A 13053-nucleotide genomic window follows, 5' to 3' on the forward strand; every position below is an offset into this window, starting at 1 on the left:
AAAATTGATTAAATGGTTGTTTTCCTTCATCAATCTAGACACGATACCCCATAACGACAAAGCAAAAATGGGTTTTTAGAGAATTTTGCTAACTTATATAAAAAAAAAAAATGAAATCGCATTTACATAAGCATTCAGACCCTTTACTCAGTACTTTGTTGAAGCACCTTTGGCAGTGGTTACAGCCTCTAGTCTTCTTGGGTATGAAGCTACAAGCTTGGCACACCTGTATTTGGGGAGTTTCTCCCATTCTTCTCTGCAGACCCTCTCAAGCTCGGTCAGGTTAGATGGGGAGCGTCGCTGCACAGGTATTTTCAAATCTCTCCAGAGATGTTTAAGTCCGGGCTCTGGCTGGGCCACTCAAGGACATTCAGAGACTTGTCCCGAAGTCACTCCTGCTTTGTCTTGGCTGTGTGCTTAGGGTCATTTGTCCTGTTGGAAGGTGAACCTTCGCCGCCGTCTGAGGTCCTGAGCTCTCTGGAGCAGGTTTTCATCAAGGATCTCTGCACTTTGCTCCGTTCATCTTTCCCTCGATCCTGACTAGTCTCCCAGTCTCTGCCGCTGAAAAACATCCCCACAGCATGATGCTGCCACCACCATGCTTCACAGTTGGGATGGTGCCAGGTTTCCTGCAGATGTGACGCTTGGCATTCGGGCCAAAGAGTTCAATCTTGGTTTCATCAGACCAGAGAATCTTAGTTCTCATGGTCTGAGAGTCCTTTAGTAGCCTTTTCGTAAACTCCAAGCGGGCTGTCATGTGCCTTTTACTGAGGAGTGTCTTCTGTCTGGCCACTCTACCATAAAGACCTGATTGGTGGAGTGCTGCAGAGATGGTTGTCCATCTGGAAGGTTCTCCCATCTCCACAGAGGAACTCTGGAGCTCTGTCAGAGTGACCATTGGGTTATTGGTCACCTTTCTGACCAAGGACCTTCTCCCCCGATTGCTCAGTTTGACAGGGCGGCCAGCTCTAGGAAGACTCTTGGTCGTACTAAACTTCTTCCATTTAAGAATGATGGAGGCCACTGTGTTCTTGGGGACCTTCAATGCTGCAAGCATGTTTTTGGTACCCTTCCCCAGATCTGTGCCTCGACACAATCCTGTCTCAGAGCTCTACGGACAATTCCTTCGACCTCATGGCTTGGTTTTTGCTCTGACGTGCACTGTCAACTGTGGGACCTTTACAAGCATTTCTCTACACTCGCAATAACATCTGCTAACCATGTGTATGTGACAATAAAATTTGATTTGATAGAGAGGTGTGTGTGCCTTTCCAAATCATGTCCAATCAATTGAATTTACCACAGGTGGACTCCAATCAAGTTGTAGAAACATCTCAAGGATGATCAATGGAAACAGGATGCACCTGAGCTCAATTTCGAGTCTCATAGCAAAGGGTCTGAATACTTATGTAAATTAAAATTATTTCTGTTTAAAAAAAAAACTTTGTCATTATGGAGTATTGTGTGTAGTGAGGCAAATTTTTAATTTTAATCCATTTTAGAATAAGGCTGCAACTTAACAAAGTGGAAAAAGGGAAGGGTTCTGAATACTTTCAGAATGCACTGTATACTTACTGTGTCTCTACATTGTGCTTCTCTGGAATTGGGGAGTCAAAAGATGTAGTACGTTACTGTAATATTCTGTTTTGCGTTGTGCTAGCTGTGCTCTGAATGTGCTGCTTGCTGCTGTCCTGTCCTCTCAGGAGACTGTCTTCCCAGCCCCTGCCCCGTCTTCGGACTCGGAACATTAAGCCTGTGTCTGTGGACAGTAACAAACAGGACCCTAAAGCACAGGATGATAAAACAAAGGATGATGCTAAAACGGAGGAGAATAAACCTCCAGATACGGATGACTCTGTGGACAGGTTGGGACCCATAGAGACTCTAGGCTACATAGCATTCTGTGGGCTAACTCAATGGGCTAACTTCTGGGCCTCTCTAAAAGAGGACTTGGCCTCTGTGTGGATGGGAGAGGAGGACCTCTGAATACTAAAAACACCTGGTGGAACCATGGGTCTTTCTACTATGTTTTTTGGCCAAGGGAAAAATGTACAATGCTTCCATGTTCACTAACATTACGCAGATATCTGCTCGTCTTTCACGTAATCTACCTCTTAGCATTTAAATACTGCTGCTGGGCTACTCCGTGAGTAGTACATCTAGAAGATGCGTAATTTTTTTTATATTTTATTCGGATCCTGGTTCACTGTTCTCTGTGAGTGTTGGTATGGAAGTGAATGAGGAGTCAGAATGTTCCTTCTGTCCCAGCAGCTGATCACAGATCTAATAAATACTGCTGTGGGATAGAACTGGTTGGTGAGGGGGCTCTTTTAAGGTGACTCTCCTATGGGTCAGAGATGGGCTCTGCCCTGCTCCCTGCTCTGGCCCGGCTCTGGGATAGTGAGTGAATGTGTGTGCTGCAGGAACCCGGTCTAACGGCTGTCTGTTGTTGCCCCAGGATGTCGTTCTCGTCCAACCTGAACCACTACGGCATGGTACACGTGGGCAGCGTGAGTGACGTCCTCCTGGACACTTCCTTCACCCCACCCTGCCAGCGCATGGGAGCCATGGTCTCCTTCCGCTCCTTCCAGGAGTTCACCAGGTGAAGGCTGGGCTCTCTGACCTTTTATTTCCAAATCAGTACAATACGACTTGTATTATTTTCCCACATTGGGAAATGGTGTTATTGAATTGGAGCTGTAATACTGAGATATTACCTTAAGTGTGTGTGGTGTCTAACCGTGATCCCTTTCCTCTCCGTCAGGAACATTAAAGATGTGATGAGCTGTTTCTGTGACTCTCCTCCTCCCAGCCCCACCTTCCCAGAGGGAGGGAACCCTGTGCTCTATGGAGAGGAGGACACCAAGGTCAGTACTGTCTGCTAGTACTGGTTCTGATGTGTGTTGTAACACACTGTTCTTCGTTTAGTTGCAATAGATACTTTCTCTCTGAATGATATGACTGATGTTTTGCCTGCATGCGTCTTGTGACCCAGAGTATCCAAGACGAGCCCATTCACATCCTCAACGTGGCCATCAAGACTGACAGTGACATCGATGACGACGGCCTGGCCGCCATGTTCCGGGAGTTCACCCAGACAAAGGTCAGATGTTTAGGATGAGCCTTTCAGGAAGTACACCTGGACACCTCAGTCGCTCACACTTTCTCTCCCTGTGTCTTCTTCCCCCAGAAATCCCTGCTGTTTGAACATGGCATCCGCAGGCTGACCTTCCTGGTAGCTCAGAAGGTGAGCACTAGGACTCCCACTTCCCTACTCTACCCTCGGTTCTCTAACCTACTCTTCCAATCACCGTCAACGATCTTATCTTAATCACAATGATGCACGTTGACTCTACAGACATCCAGACGGCACGAGAGAGTCACGCGTTTAATTTGGAATGGCCTGTAATTTGACCTTCATTTGTATCTCAAATTTGGCTGTTTTGCTTGCTCTCTGTCTCTTCTCTCTTTTCTCTGTCTCCTTCTGTCCCTCCTCTGTATCCATGTCTTGCCTTTGCTGTGGGGTTTGTGCTGACAGGATTTCAGGAAGGCAGTCAACTGTGAGGTGGACCAGAGGTTTCATGTGAGTAGTGGGAAGATGTGGATGATAACTGTGGAACGGTACAGTTTGTCTTCCTGTATTGTCAACTCTTTCCCTGGACCACTCGAAGTAGCTTTTCGTTGGATTCAGGCAGATAATGACGGCATTTGAGACTAAAGACATTTGGGTAAATGCCAGGTTCCCTTCTCTCTCCCTGCGTCAGCCCTTTGAATGCTGCCCTTTCTTTTGACAAGAGAAGAACAGGCTCTGATGAGAGCTAATCACTGCCACTGGTGAGGCCCTCCTCCATATGTGGGTTTGTGTCTCATACAGTAGAGACTCGGTTCCTCTGAATAGCCCATCCTCTTCAGACCACACAGACCAGTGTATTCACACACAATAAATCCTGTATTCGCTGTCATACTAACACCACATCAGTCCTATATACAGGCTTGTAGTGGGCATTAGTGCCCCAGACTAATACACAACTGTCCTGTTATTATATACCGATTGAGTTGATGAGTGTGTTTGCAATTAGTCCGGTATTGTTTGGCCAAGTGGGGTGCGATCCTCAAAGCCAAACCTGACAATCAGGCTTCTAGCTAGAGCGTTCAGACATACAAAATCACTCCCTGTGAAAAGAGAATGTTTTATTCATTAGATTAGCTGTCGCTGCTCCCCTGCTTCCTGTTGCTGTCTGTCATTATGTGAAATGGCAGTTTGGGAGAATACACTGTAATTCCACCCTCGGACACCAGCACAAATGGGAAGAGATCAGGGCTGTTGAATGTTAAACAGGCTCTTCCTGGTCACAGACTGATGCCATATAGTGTTCCTCCTCACTGTCACAGCAATTCACATAGCGCTCATCACAGCTCATTGAGGGGGGAAATGTAGAACTGTAGAAGGAAATGTAGCCACTTAGTGAGGTTAGAAGGTCATTCTATTCTCTGGAGGTCATGTCTATTTTTAGTCTAGCTGGTTCTGTAACTTAGTTGCAGCAGAGCAGGGATTCTTGAAATCCTGGACTCAAAGCCCTAACTTTCTCTGTCTGTATTAACCAGGAGACCCGGTAGGTTGACAACGTGAGTTCTTCGCAGCATGTGGATCTGTTTGTGTAACTGTACTCTCTCTCTCCTCACCTGTCTGTCTCTCACACAGAGAGAGTTCCCCAAGTTCTTCACCTTCCGGTCCAGAGACAAGGTGAGTGTCTTCCGTGTGTCAATCTGAACACTGACTTTATGAGCGACCATAAAATAACAGATAATGGTCTGCTCAGTGGTTAGTGATCAATGAACAGGTTCAATCCATCCCAAAAAGATAAGGGAATTCATATTTGAAGTGCTAACAGACAGACTGCATATATAACTTAGATGAAAGATGAGCCCAAATGACCGTGCTTCTCAATGTGTAGACTAGAGGTACAGCGGAAGAGCTAAGCAAGTGTCAATTTCACATCATGGCAACAATAGAGGTGAGGTAATTTGAATAAGATGGTTGCAGAAAAAGTACCTTTCCTCTTTCCTTGCTCACCCCTTAGTTGGCACTGAAAGTCACTCCATTATGATCAATGATGGCTCTTCCCCTGCCTAGGCCCCTGATAGTCTCACTACAATGGCACCACCAAAACTCATTACCGTAATTAACTATTTAATTATGTCCCCCATTTAAGAGAAATGACACCCATTAGCAGGCTGCGATTGCTTTTGATTTCATTTACTTAATGCAGTGTATGGCTGGCGGGCACCCTCTAGTCTCATACAAACCCAATGCTCCTGAAACAGCCAATTGGATGATGGTAGGCCTTGAGGAAAATGCATTCCCATTCCTTGAAACCTCAATTGGTTGGTGTGACAGTATCTTGCTGTGTGTGACGGTCTCTTGCTGTATAACTGATTGTCCCCCTGTGTGTCTAGTTTGAGGAGGACAGGATCTACCGTCACTTGGAGCCAGCGCTGGCCTTCCAGCTGGAGCTGAACCGCATGCGTAACTTTGCCCTGACCGCCATCCCCTGTGCCAACCACAAGATGCACCTGTACCTGGGCGCTGCCCGCGTGGAGGTGGGCACAGAGGTCACCGACTACCGCTTCTTTGTCCGGGCCATCATCCGTCACTCAGACCTGGTCACCAAGGTGAGGGCGATAGTGATACACGACTTAAATGCCTGCGTGTGTGATTAATACACCTGAAAACGTGCCCCTCTCTGACCTCTGCTCCTGTCCTGTCTCATCTCCAGGAGGCTTCTTTTGAGTACCTCCACAACGAGGCAGAGCGTCTGCTGCTGGAGGCCATGGACGAGCTGGAGGTGGCCTTCAACAACACCACCGTACGCACCGACTGCAACCACATCTTCCTCAACTTTGTCCCCACCGTCATCATGGACCCCTCCAAGGTCAGTGGCAGCACACCCAAGACCTGTGCATACGCTGTTTTCACTGTTCCCGTGTACATTGTGGTTATCCATGTTTGTGCACTACATGTAGTGATGCGTTTTAATGCTGTGTGTGTGTTTTATATGCTTCATTCGTAACCTCTGTTGTGCACATGCTCAGATTGAGGAGTCTGTGCGCTCCATGGTGATGCGTTACGGCAGTAGGCTGTGGAAGCTCCGGGTGCTCCAGGCTGAGCTGAAGATCAACATCCGGCTGACGCCCACGGGCAAACAGATCCCCATCCGTCTGTTCCTCACCAACGAGTCAGGCTACTACCTGGACATCAGCCTGTACAAGGAGGTCACCGACTCCCGTACCGGACAGTTGGGGCCTAAAGACCGACAGGTGGGGCACTCGCACGTCTTGCATCTCCCACGGCCCACAATCACAGGCAGGGGAAACAGCCTCACGCTGAACCCTCAGCTCCCAGAATGCACCTTAATGGGCAACTCCTGGTTCATGCTCAAATATTTGGAAGTTTAGTTAAGAAATAAATGGCATGCCATCTGTGGATCAGTCAGTCTACTGCGTAAAGTGGAGCTGGGGGTTGTGTAAGTTGTCTGCCCAGCCTCTAGCCTGTTGGACAAGACTAGCAGTGATCATGGTATTTTCTTTTATGTAGGAGAACAGATAAGTTGCATCCATCTATATATCATCCCATTCCATTGCTATACCAGGGTAAAAGTTCCATGAGTCAAACAGTCATTGGCAGAAAGCATATGCAGGCAGCTAAAGATTGGTAGAAAATAATGCCCCAACTACTACAGTGGAGAAATAATTAACTGTAACGCTTCCCATTAGTTTTTCTGGGCAGGTGCCATATTAGCTGTATGATGTAGAATATGAGAGAAGAGTTCTATTTTGGAGCTGGTCGATGGCGCCGAGTTGAGTGAGGATCCGTTGCATTGTCCTCAACCTTATTCATCAACACTTAGCACAGGCGTGGCCAGGCCTATTCTTATCTTGTTCTCATGGAACCCTTGACATGTGGCAGTAGCACGATGTTAGATGAACTCCTTTTTTATTCTAAAACGACTTTATTGTGTGAAGCACAAGAGAAACAGTGTTCTCAATCCGAGGAGGCCATATCTCTCTAATGTGATGACACGGCTCAGGTTGCCAGGTCTGGTCAAAGGACCTAATCAGACGGAACAACTGATAGGGATGGTGAAGAACATGACTTCATGTTCTCCTATTGCAGATAGAACTGCATCCACAGCTCTGGTCAGCGTTGTCACCGTTTCCTGTTTCTTGGAATTGGCTCCATGGCGGATATCTGTCTTCGTTACATTACATATCGTGTACTGTGTTCTCTGTGTAGATATGTGTGGCAGCTAGTGTCTGTGTGTGGTGAGTGACTCCTTATGTCCTCTCTCCTTCAGATCATGTTCCAGGCGTATGGGGACAAACAGGGACCTCTGCATGGCATGCTCATCAACACCCCCTATGTGACCAAGGACCTGCTGCAGTCCAAACGCTTTCAGGCGCAGTCCCTGGGCACTACGTACGTCTACGACTTCCCTGAGATGGTCAGACAGGTATGGACCTCGACACAACAGCTCAGTGGTCGCAGTTGATGGTGTACATACAAACATACTATCATGTTTGAGGTCAACTGCATGTCAATCCAGGAAGTTAATTGTAACGTTTCCAATTTGTTTTTGAAATCCAATGCATGAAATGAAGGTCTCACAAAGTTGAAATAAATAAGGGGACATTTCCAATTTATAAATAAAAATGCCTCCCCTGAATTGACTGAATTTAAATGGAATTGACGTCAATCCTGCATGTTATCACTCTACATTAGAGGTCTGCGCAGGACTGATTTATTCATCCTGTGCAAAAATAACTTAAGAAATGGATTAAATTACCAGAGATTCACATGGCCCTTATATTGTATTACTGGGCTATATCAGCCAACATGCTAGATGTAGTTTGAAGAGAGCAGAGTTGGAGAGACTTGCACTTTCTCTTGAGCTATTTTTATAGCCTACTTTTTAGGAGTGGGAACATTTTCAGACGGCGACAAATATGGGTGATCAATATTTATTACTAGGCAATGTAGTAAACTGTAGCTTAATTATATTTAGGAAGTACATTTCCTTGGAAAGATAACTGCCCCATGCTCCTCCGGTCATGCATAGGCTATAGCCTACTTTGTTTCATTGAGCCCACACGCGCACCTGATCTCGCAAGTATGGCTACTGAACTGGAAGCAGCAACAATGATGAGAGCGCATACTTGCACTTTGTCTTGAGCTATGTTTTGCATATAGGATGTAGCCTTCCTTTTAGGAGAAGGAATTGCATGCGCAGCGCTCGCTCACCATGATAGCCTTCGCTTGCGTCGCACCTTTTCCTTTTCACCGATGATCACATGTTTTGATTGCACCTCGACTCACGTTGGTCGAGCGGCCTCCTTCTTTCCATTATCAATATTTATTCACACATTACTAGTGAACTATAGTCTAATCATATTGAATTTCCTTGGAAAGATAACTGCCACGTTCCCATGTAGGCAGCCTACTGTATTTCATTGAGACTTGCACGCCCAACTAGGACAGAAGAGGTAAGCCACTTAATTTCAAGCAGCAAATTCTGAGTGTGTGAATAATGTCACAAAGATGTACTTTTAAAACAGTAGGTAGGCTAATGCATACAAAGCAGAAAGATGACCGTTTCCAAATAATCTGAGAGACTACAAAAATATTTTCATCCCAAAGTTACCTGTCTGACCGGCCGCTCCCAACCACAGCATGAAAAATGACGACCGCGCCGAAATGATCTCTGTCGGGGCCCTGCAGCCCCCTATTCTACAGTAAGCATGTTCTACTGAGAGTGAGCAGCATTCTCTTGACTCCTCTCTCTGGTTCCTCTTTCCTCCAGGCTCTAAAGAAGCTGTGGCAGACCACCCAAACCTTCGCCCACCTGCCCAAATGCCCTTTGCCCTCTGAGCTGCTCACCTTCACAGAGCTGGTCCTGGACCCACAGGGACAGCTGGTGCAGATGAACCGTCTACCAGGAGGGAACGAGGTGAGGAGTAACTCCTTTAAACTCGCAGTTCCATTTCTTTTCTGTAGGTGTCTCTGTGTTTCTTTGGCAGGATTGTTCAGTAGCTGTTTGCCAGGAATTGTCTCTGTACATATGTAAATGCAAAGAAGAGTAATGCCCCTGCTTTGTTTGTCTCGTCCCCACTACATCAATGAATATGTTTACCTGTGTGTGTCCCTCTAGATTGGCATGGTGGCCTGGCGGATGACGCTCAGGACCCCGGAGTACCCGGCAGGGCGTGAGATCATTGTGATCAGTAATGACATCACACATAAGATTGGTTCGTTTGGGCCGCAGGAGGACCTGCTGTTCCTGCAGGCCTCGGAGATGTCCAGGGAGAGTGGCATCCCTCGTATCTACATCTCTGCCAACAGTGGTGCCCGCATCGGCCTGGCAGAGGAGATCAGACACATGTTCCATGTGGCCTGGCAGGACATGGAAGACCCCTACAAGGTCAGCTGGCAGAATAGGACATGGGGGTGTAGATGTTCTGTTGAAGAATTTAAACTCCACTTGGATTTGGAGGTTATTAGTGTTGTAGGACTCCGTTAGCAGATGTCTCTGCCCATGTACACTACATAACCAAAAGTATGTGGACACCACTGGATGTTGGACATTGCTGCAGGGACTTGCTTCCATTCAGCCACAAGAGCATTAGTGAGGTTGGTCATTGATGTTGGGCGATTAGGCCTGGCTCGCAGTCGGCGTTCCAATTCATCCCAAAGGTGTTCGATGAGGTTGAGGTCAGGGCTCTGTGTAAGCCAGTCAAGTTCTTCAACACCGATCTCGACAAACTATTTCTGTATGGACCTCGCTTTGTGCACGGGGGCATTGTCATGCTGGAACAGGAAAGGGCCTTTTCCCAAACTGTTGCCACAAAGTTGTATGCTGAAGCGTTAAGATTTCCCTTCACTGGAACTAAGGGGCCTAGCCCGAACCATTAAAAACAGCCCTCGGCGGTCCCGTTCGTTGTTGCTCCTAGACGTTTCCACTTCACAATAACAGCACTTACAGTTGACCGGAGCAGATCTAGCAGGGCAGAAATTTGACGAACTGACTTGTTGGAAAGGTGGCATCCAATGACAGTGCCACGTTGAAAGGTACTGAGCTCTTCAGTAAGGCCATTCTACTGCCATTGTTTGTCTATGGAGATTGCATGGCTGTGCGCTCGATTTTTATACACCTGTCAGCGATGGGTGTGGCTGAAATAGCCGAATCCACAAATTTGAAGGGGTGTCCACTTACTTTTGGTCATGTAGTGTATGCATATCTCTCGCAGTCTGCTAATTCAGTCTTTGTTTCTCTCCACAGGGCTTCAAGTACTTGTACTTGACCCCTCAGGACTACAAGAAAGTGTCTGCCCTGAATTCTGTTTACTGTGAACACATAGAGGACAAGGGAGAGTCCAGGTGAGTCCAGACATTACCCCTCAGCCATATTATTATTCACTGTAACCCTATTCAATACAGATAATACATCCAGCTCACTGGCCAGCGGACAAAGTGTGAAACTACAACCTGTAAGAGAATCAATGGACTGTGCATGAATACACATGAAAAGGCCCTCGGACAACGGGAGAAGGGGGATGAAGTGATGAGGTGTTATGTGTCTCACAGAGCCTTTCCTTGTTCAGGTACAAGATCACTGACATCATCGGGAAAGATGACGGTCTGGGGGTGGAGAACCTGAAGGGCTCCGGGATGATCGCAGGAGAGTCCTCTCTGGCCTACGACGAGGTCATCACCATGAACCTGGTACGCACCGACACACACCTAAACACACAACTACTTACGGTCTGTCGTGTTCCTACTTAAGTGCTACTCTTAAGAGGCGGTGGATGGCAGATGTAAGAATGGGTTTACCCGGATCGCTGACATGCACGTGACTAGGGGTTTCCTAAGCAGGCTGTGTGCGCTTCTCTCTCCAGGTGACGTGTAGAGCCATAGGCATCGGAGCCTACCTGGTCAGGCTGGGTCAGAGAACCATTCAGGTGGAGAACTCCCACATCATTCTCACTGGTGCTGGAGCTCTCAACAAGGTAAGAGCCAGCATCACTCCCCCTTTCCTGGCTGTACCTCATGGCACACGAAACTCTCCCTGAAATACTGAGAGGTATTCTGCCAGGATGCAGCGTTCCAGTGCGGCCTCTGCGTAGGGACATTAGCGTTCCAGTGCGGCCTCTGCGTAGGGACATTAGCGTTCCAGTGCGGCCTCTGCGTAGGGACATTAGCGTTCCAGTGCGGCCTCTGCGTAGGGACATTAGCTCTTTGTCTTTTCCCATAAGAGGTCAGCTGCAACACTCACTACCGTCACTAACAACAAGACTACACGTTATTAAATGAACCATCTATAAAACAGATACAGTGAGTGTCTTTTAATACTCTTTTAATTGTCCTATTGTTTTTTTGAAGAGAGGAGGAGACATGTTAATGTGTTTTTGCACTGTGCTCCGTCGTCTGTGACCCAAGTAGATTGTTCCTGAGTTCATGCAATTAACGCTTCTGCATTTTAATCTGGATTTTCACTGTTAATATGTAATAGTTATTCATGCCATTTATTTTGCAGTTCATTTGAGGAAGAGGACAAAGTGGTGTGTGTGTATATATTTGTGTTGTATTGTAGCGATGGCCATTGAATAGATAGGATATATCCCTTAAGAGTGAACAATAAAACCGCTACCTCTTAACTAGGAGGCAGAAAGACGGTGTCACGTCTGAATCGAAGAATAGAAATTATAATGTTGTTTTCTGATCCTCTATTTCTCTCACGCTGTGTACATTTTTCCGGCTCAGTGATCAGGCCCTCGCCTCCCCCCTCCTCTCATCTCCCCAGTCATACTGCTGCAGCTCCTGGTGGAATAATAGAAAGAGAAGCGTCAAGTTGTTATTTGCATAGAAATGGCAGTGTGACGCCTGAGGCTGCTGCTGGGGAGAAGGACACCCATATCATTTGTTTCCAATCAGAATGAAAAGTTTTGCTGAGGCAGATTTTTTTTCTCTCTCTTGGTGCTCCACGGGCACTGACTACCCACCGCTCCCTCCCTCCGTCTCTCCTCCTCTCTCCCTCCGTCTCTCCCTCCGTCTCTCTCCTCCGTCTCTCCCTCCGTCTCTCCTCCTCTCTCCCTCTCTCTCCCTCTCTCTCTCCTCTCTCTCCCTCTCTCTCCCTCTCTCTCTCTCCCTCTGTTTCGCCTCCTCTCTCCCTCCGTCTCTCCCTCCTCTCTCCCTCCGTCTCTCCTCCTCTCTCCCTCCGTCTCTCCTCTCCTCTCCCTCCGTCTCTCCTTCCTCTCTCTCCGTCTCTCCTTCCTCTCTCTCCGTCTCTCCTTCCTCTCTCTCCGTCTCTCCTTCCTCTCTCATCCATCTCTCCTTCCTCTCTCTCCATCTCTCCTTCCTCTCTCTCCATCTCTCCTTCCTCTCTCTCATCTCTCCTTCCTCTCTCTCCATCTCTCCTCTCCTCTCACTCTCCACTCTCTCTCCTCTCCCCCTCTCTCCCTCCATCCTCTCCTTCCTTCCTCTCTCTCACTCTCTCTCTCCTTCCTCTCTCCTCTCCTTCATCTCTCTCTTCCTCTCTCTCTCCTCTCTCCTCCCTCTCTCCTCTCTCTCTCCTTCCTCTCTCTCATCCTTCTCCTCTCTCTCTCCTTCCTCTCTCTCTCCTTCCTCTCTCTCCATCTCTCCTTCCTCTCCTCTCTCTCCTTCATCTCCTCTCTCTCCTTCATCTCCTTCATCTCCTTCCTCTCTCCTCTCCTTCCTCTCTCCTCTCCTCTTCCTCTCTCTCTCCTTCCTCTCTCTCTCCTTCCTCTCTCTCTCCTCCTCTCTCTCTCCTTCCTCTCTCTCTATCTCTCCTTCATCTCTCATCTCTCCTTCCTCTCTCTCCATCTCTATCTCCTTTCTCCATCTCTCTCTCCTCCCCCTCTCTCTCTTCCTCTCTCTCCTCTCCTCCCTCTCCTCCCTCTCTCTCTCCTTCCTCTCTCTCTCCTTCCTCTCTCTCTCCTTCCTCTCTCTCTCCTTCCTCTCTCTCTCCTTCCTCTCTCTCT

The 13053-nt window shown here is 47.6% G+C and overlaps 1 protein-coding gene across 11 annotated transcripts in view; it reads left to right on the top strand.

Annotated features, from left to right (window-relative positions):
* LOC106603271 (acetyl-CoA carboxylase) overlaps nucleotides 1–13053 on the top strand; it is a 54974-nt gene that overhangs the window by 19453 nt on the left and 22468 nt on the right. For 4 of the 11 annotated variants that reach the window (XM_082974533.1, XM_082974535.1, XM_082974534.1 and 1 more), the window contains 15 exons: nucleotides 2459–2602; nucleotides 2765–2867; nucleotides 2996–3103; nucleotides 3191–3247; nucleotides 3539–3583; nucleotides 4703–4744; nucleotides 5458–5673; nucleotides 5778–5933; nucleotides 6094–6318; nucleotides 7356–7511; nucleotides 8859–9005; nucleotides 9207–9476; nucleotides 10335–10432; nucleotides 10657–10777; nucleotides 10951–11061. In XM_082974533.1, the coding sequence (XP_082830659.1) occupies nucleotides 2459–2602; nucleotides 2765–2867; nucleotides 2996–3103; nucleotides 3191–3247; nucleotides 3539–3583; nucleotides 4703–4744; nucleotides 5458–5673; nucleotides 5778–5933; nucleotides 6094–6318; nucleotides 7356–7511; nucleotides 8859–9005; nucleotides 9207–9476; nucleotides 10335–10432; nucleotides 10657–10777; nucleotides 10951–11061 (1999 nt within the window). Of the gene's footprint in view, nucleotides 1–1703; nucleotides 1866–2458; nucleotides 2603–2764; nucleotides 2868–2995; nucleotides 3104–3190; nucleotides 3248–3538; nucleotides 3584–4702; nucleotides 4745–5457; nucleotides 5674–5777; nucleotides 5934–6093; nucleotides 6319–7355; nucleotides 7512–8858; nucleotides 9006–9206; nucleotides 9477–10334; nucleotides 10433–10656; nucleotides 10778–10950; nucleotides 11062–13053 lie in introns of all 11 variants that reach the window. The other 7 variants (XM_082974529.1, XM_082974530.1, XM_082974531.1 and 4 more) reach the window with 3 other exon arrangements.

The sequence above is a fragment of the Salmo salar genome, chromosome 04 (assembly GCF_965601325.2).
Source record: "Salmo salar chromosome 04, fSalSal1, whole genome shotgun sequence".
In the NCBI taxonomy this organism is placed as follows: Eukaryota; Metazoa; Chordata; class Actinopteri; order Salmoniformes; family Salmonidae; genus Salmo; species Salmo salar.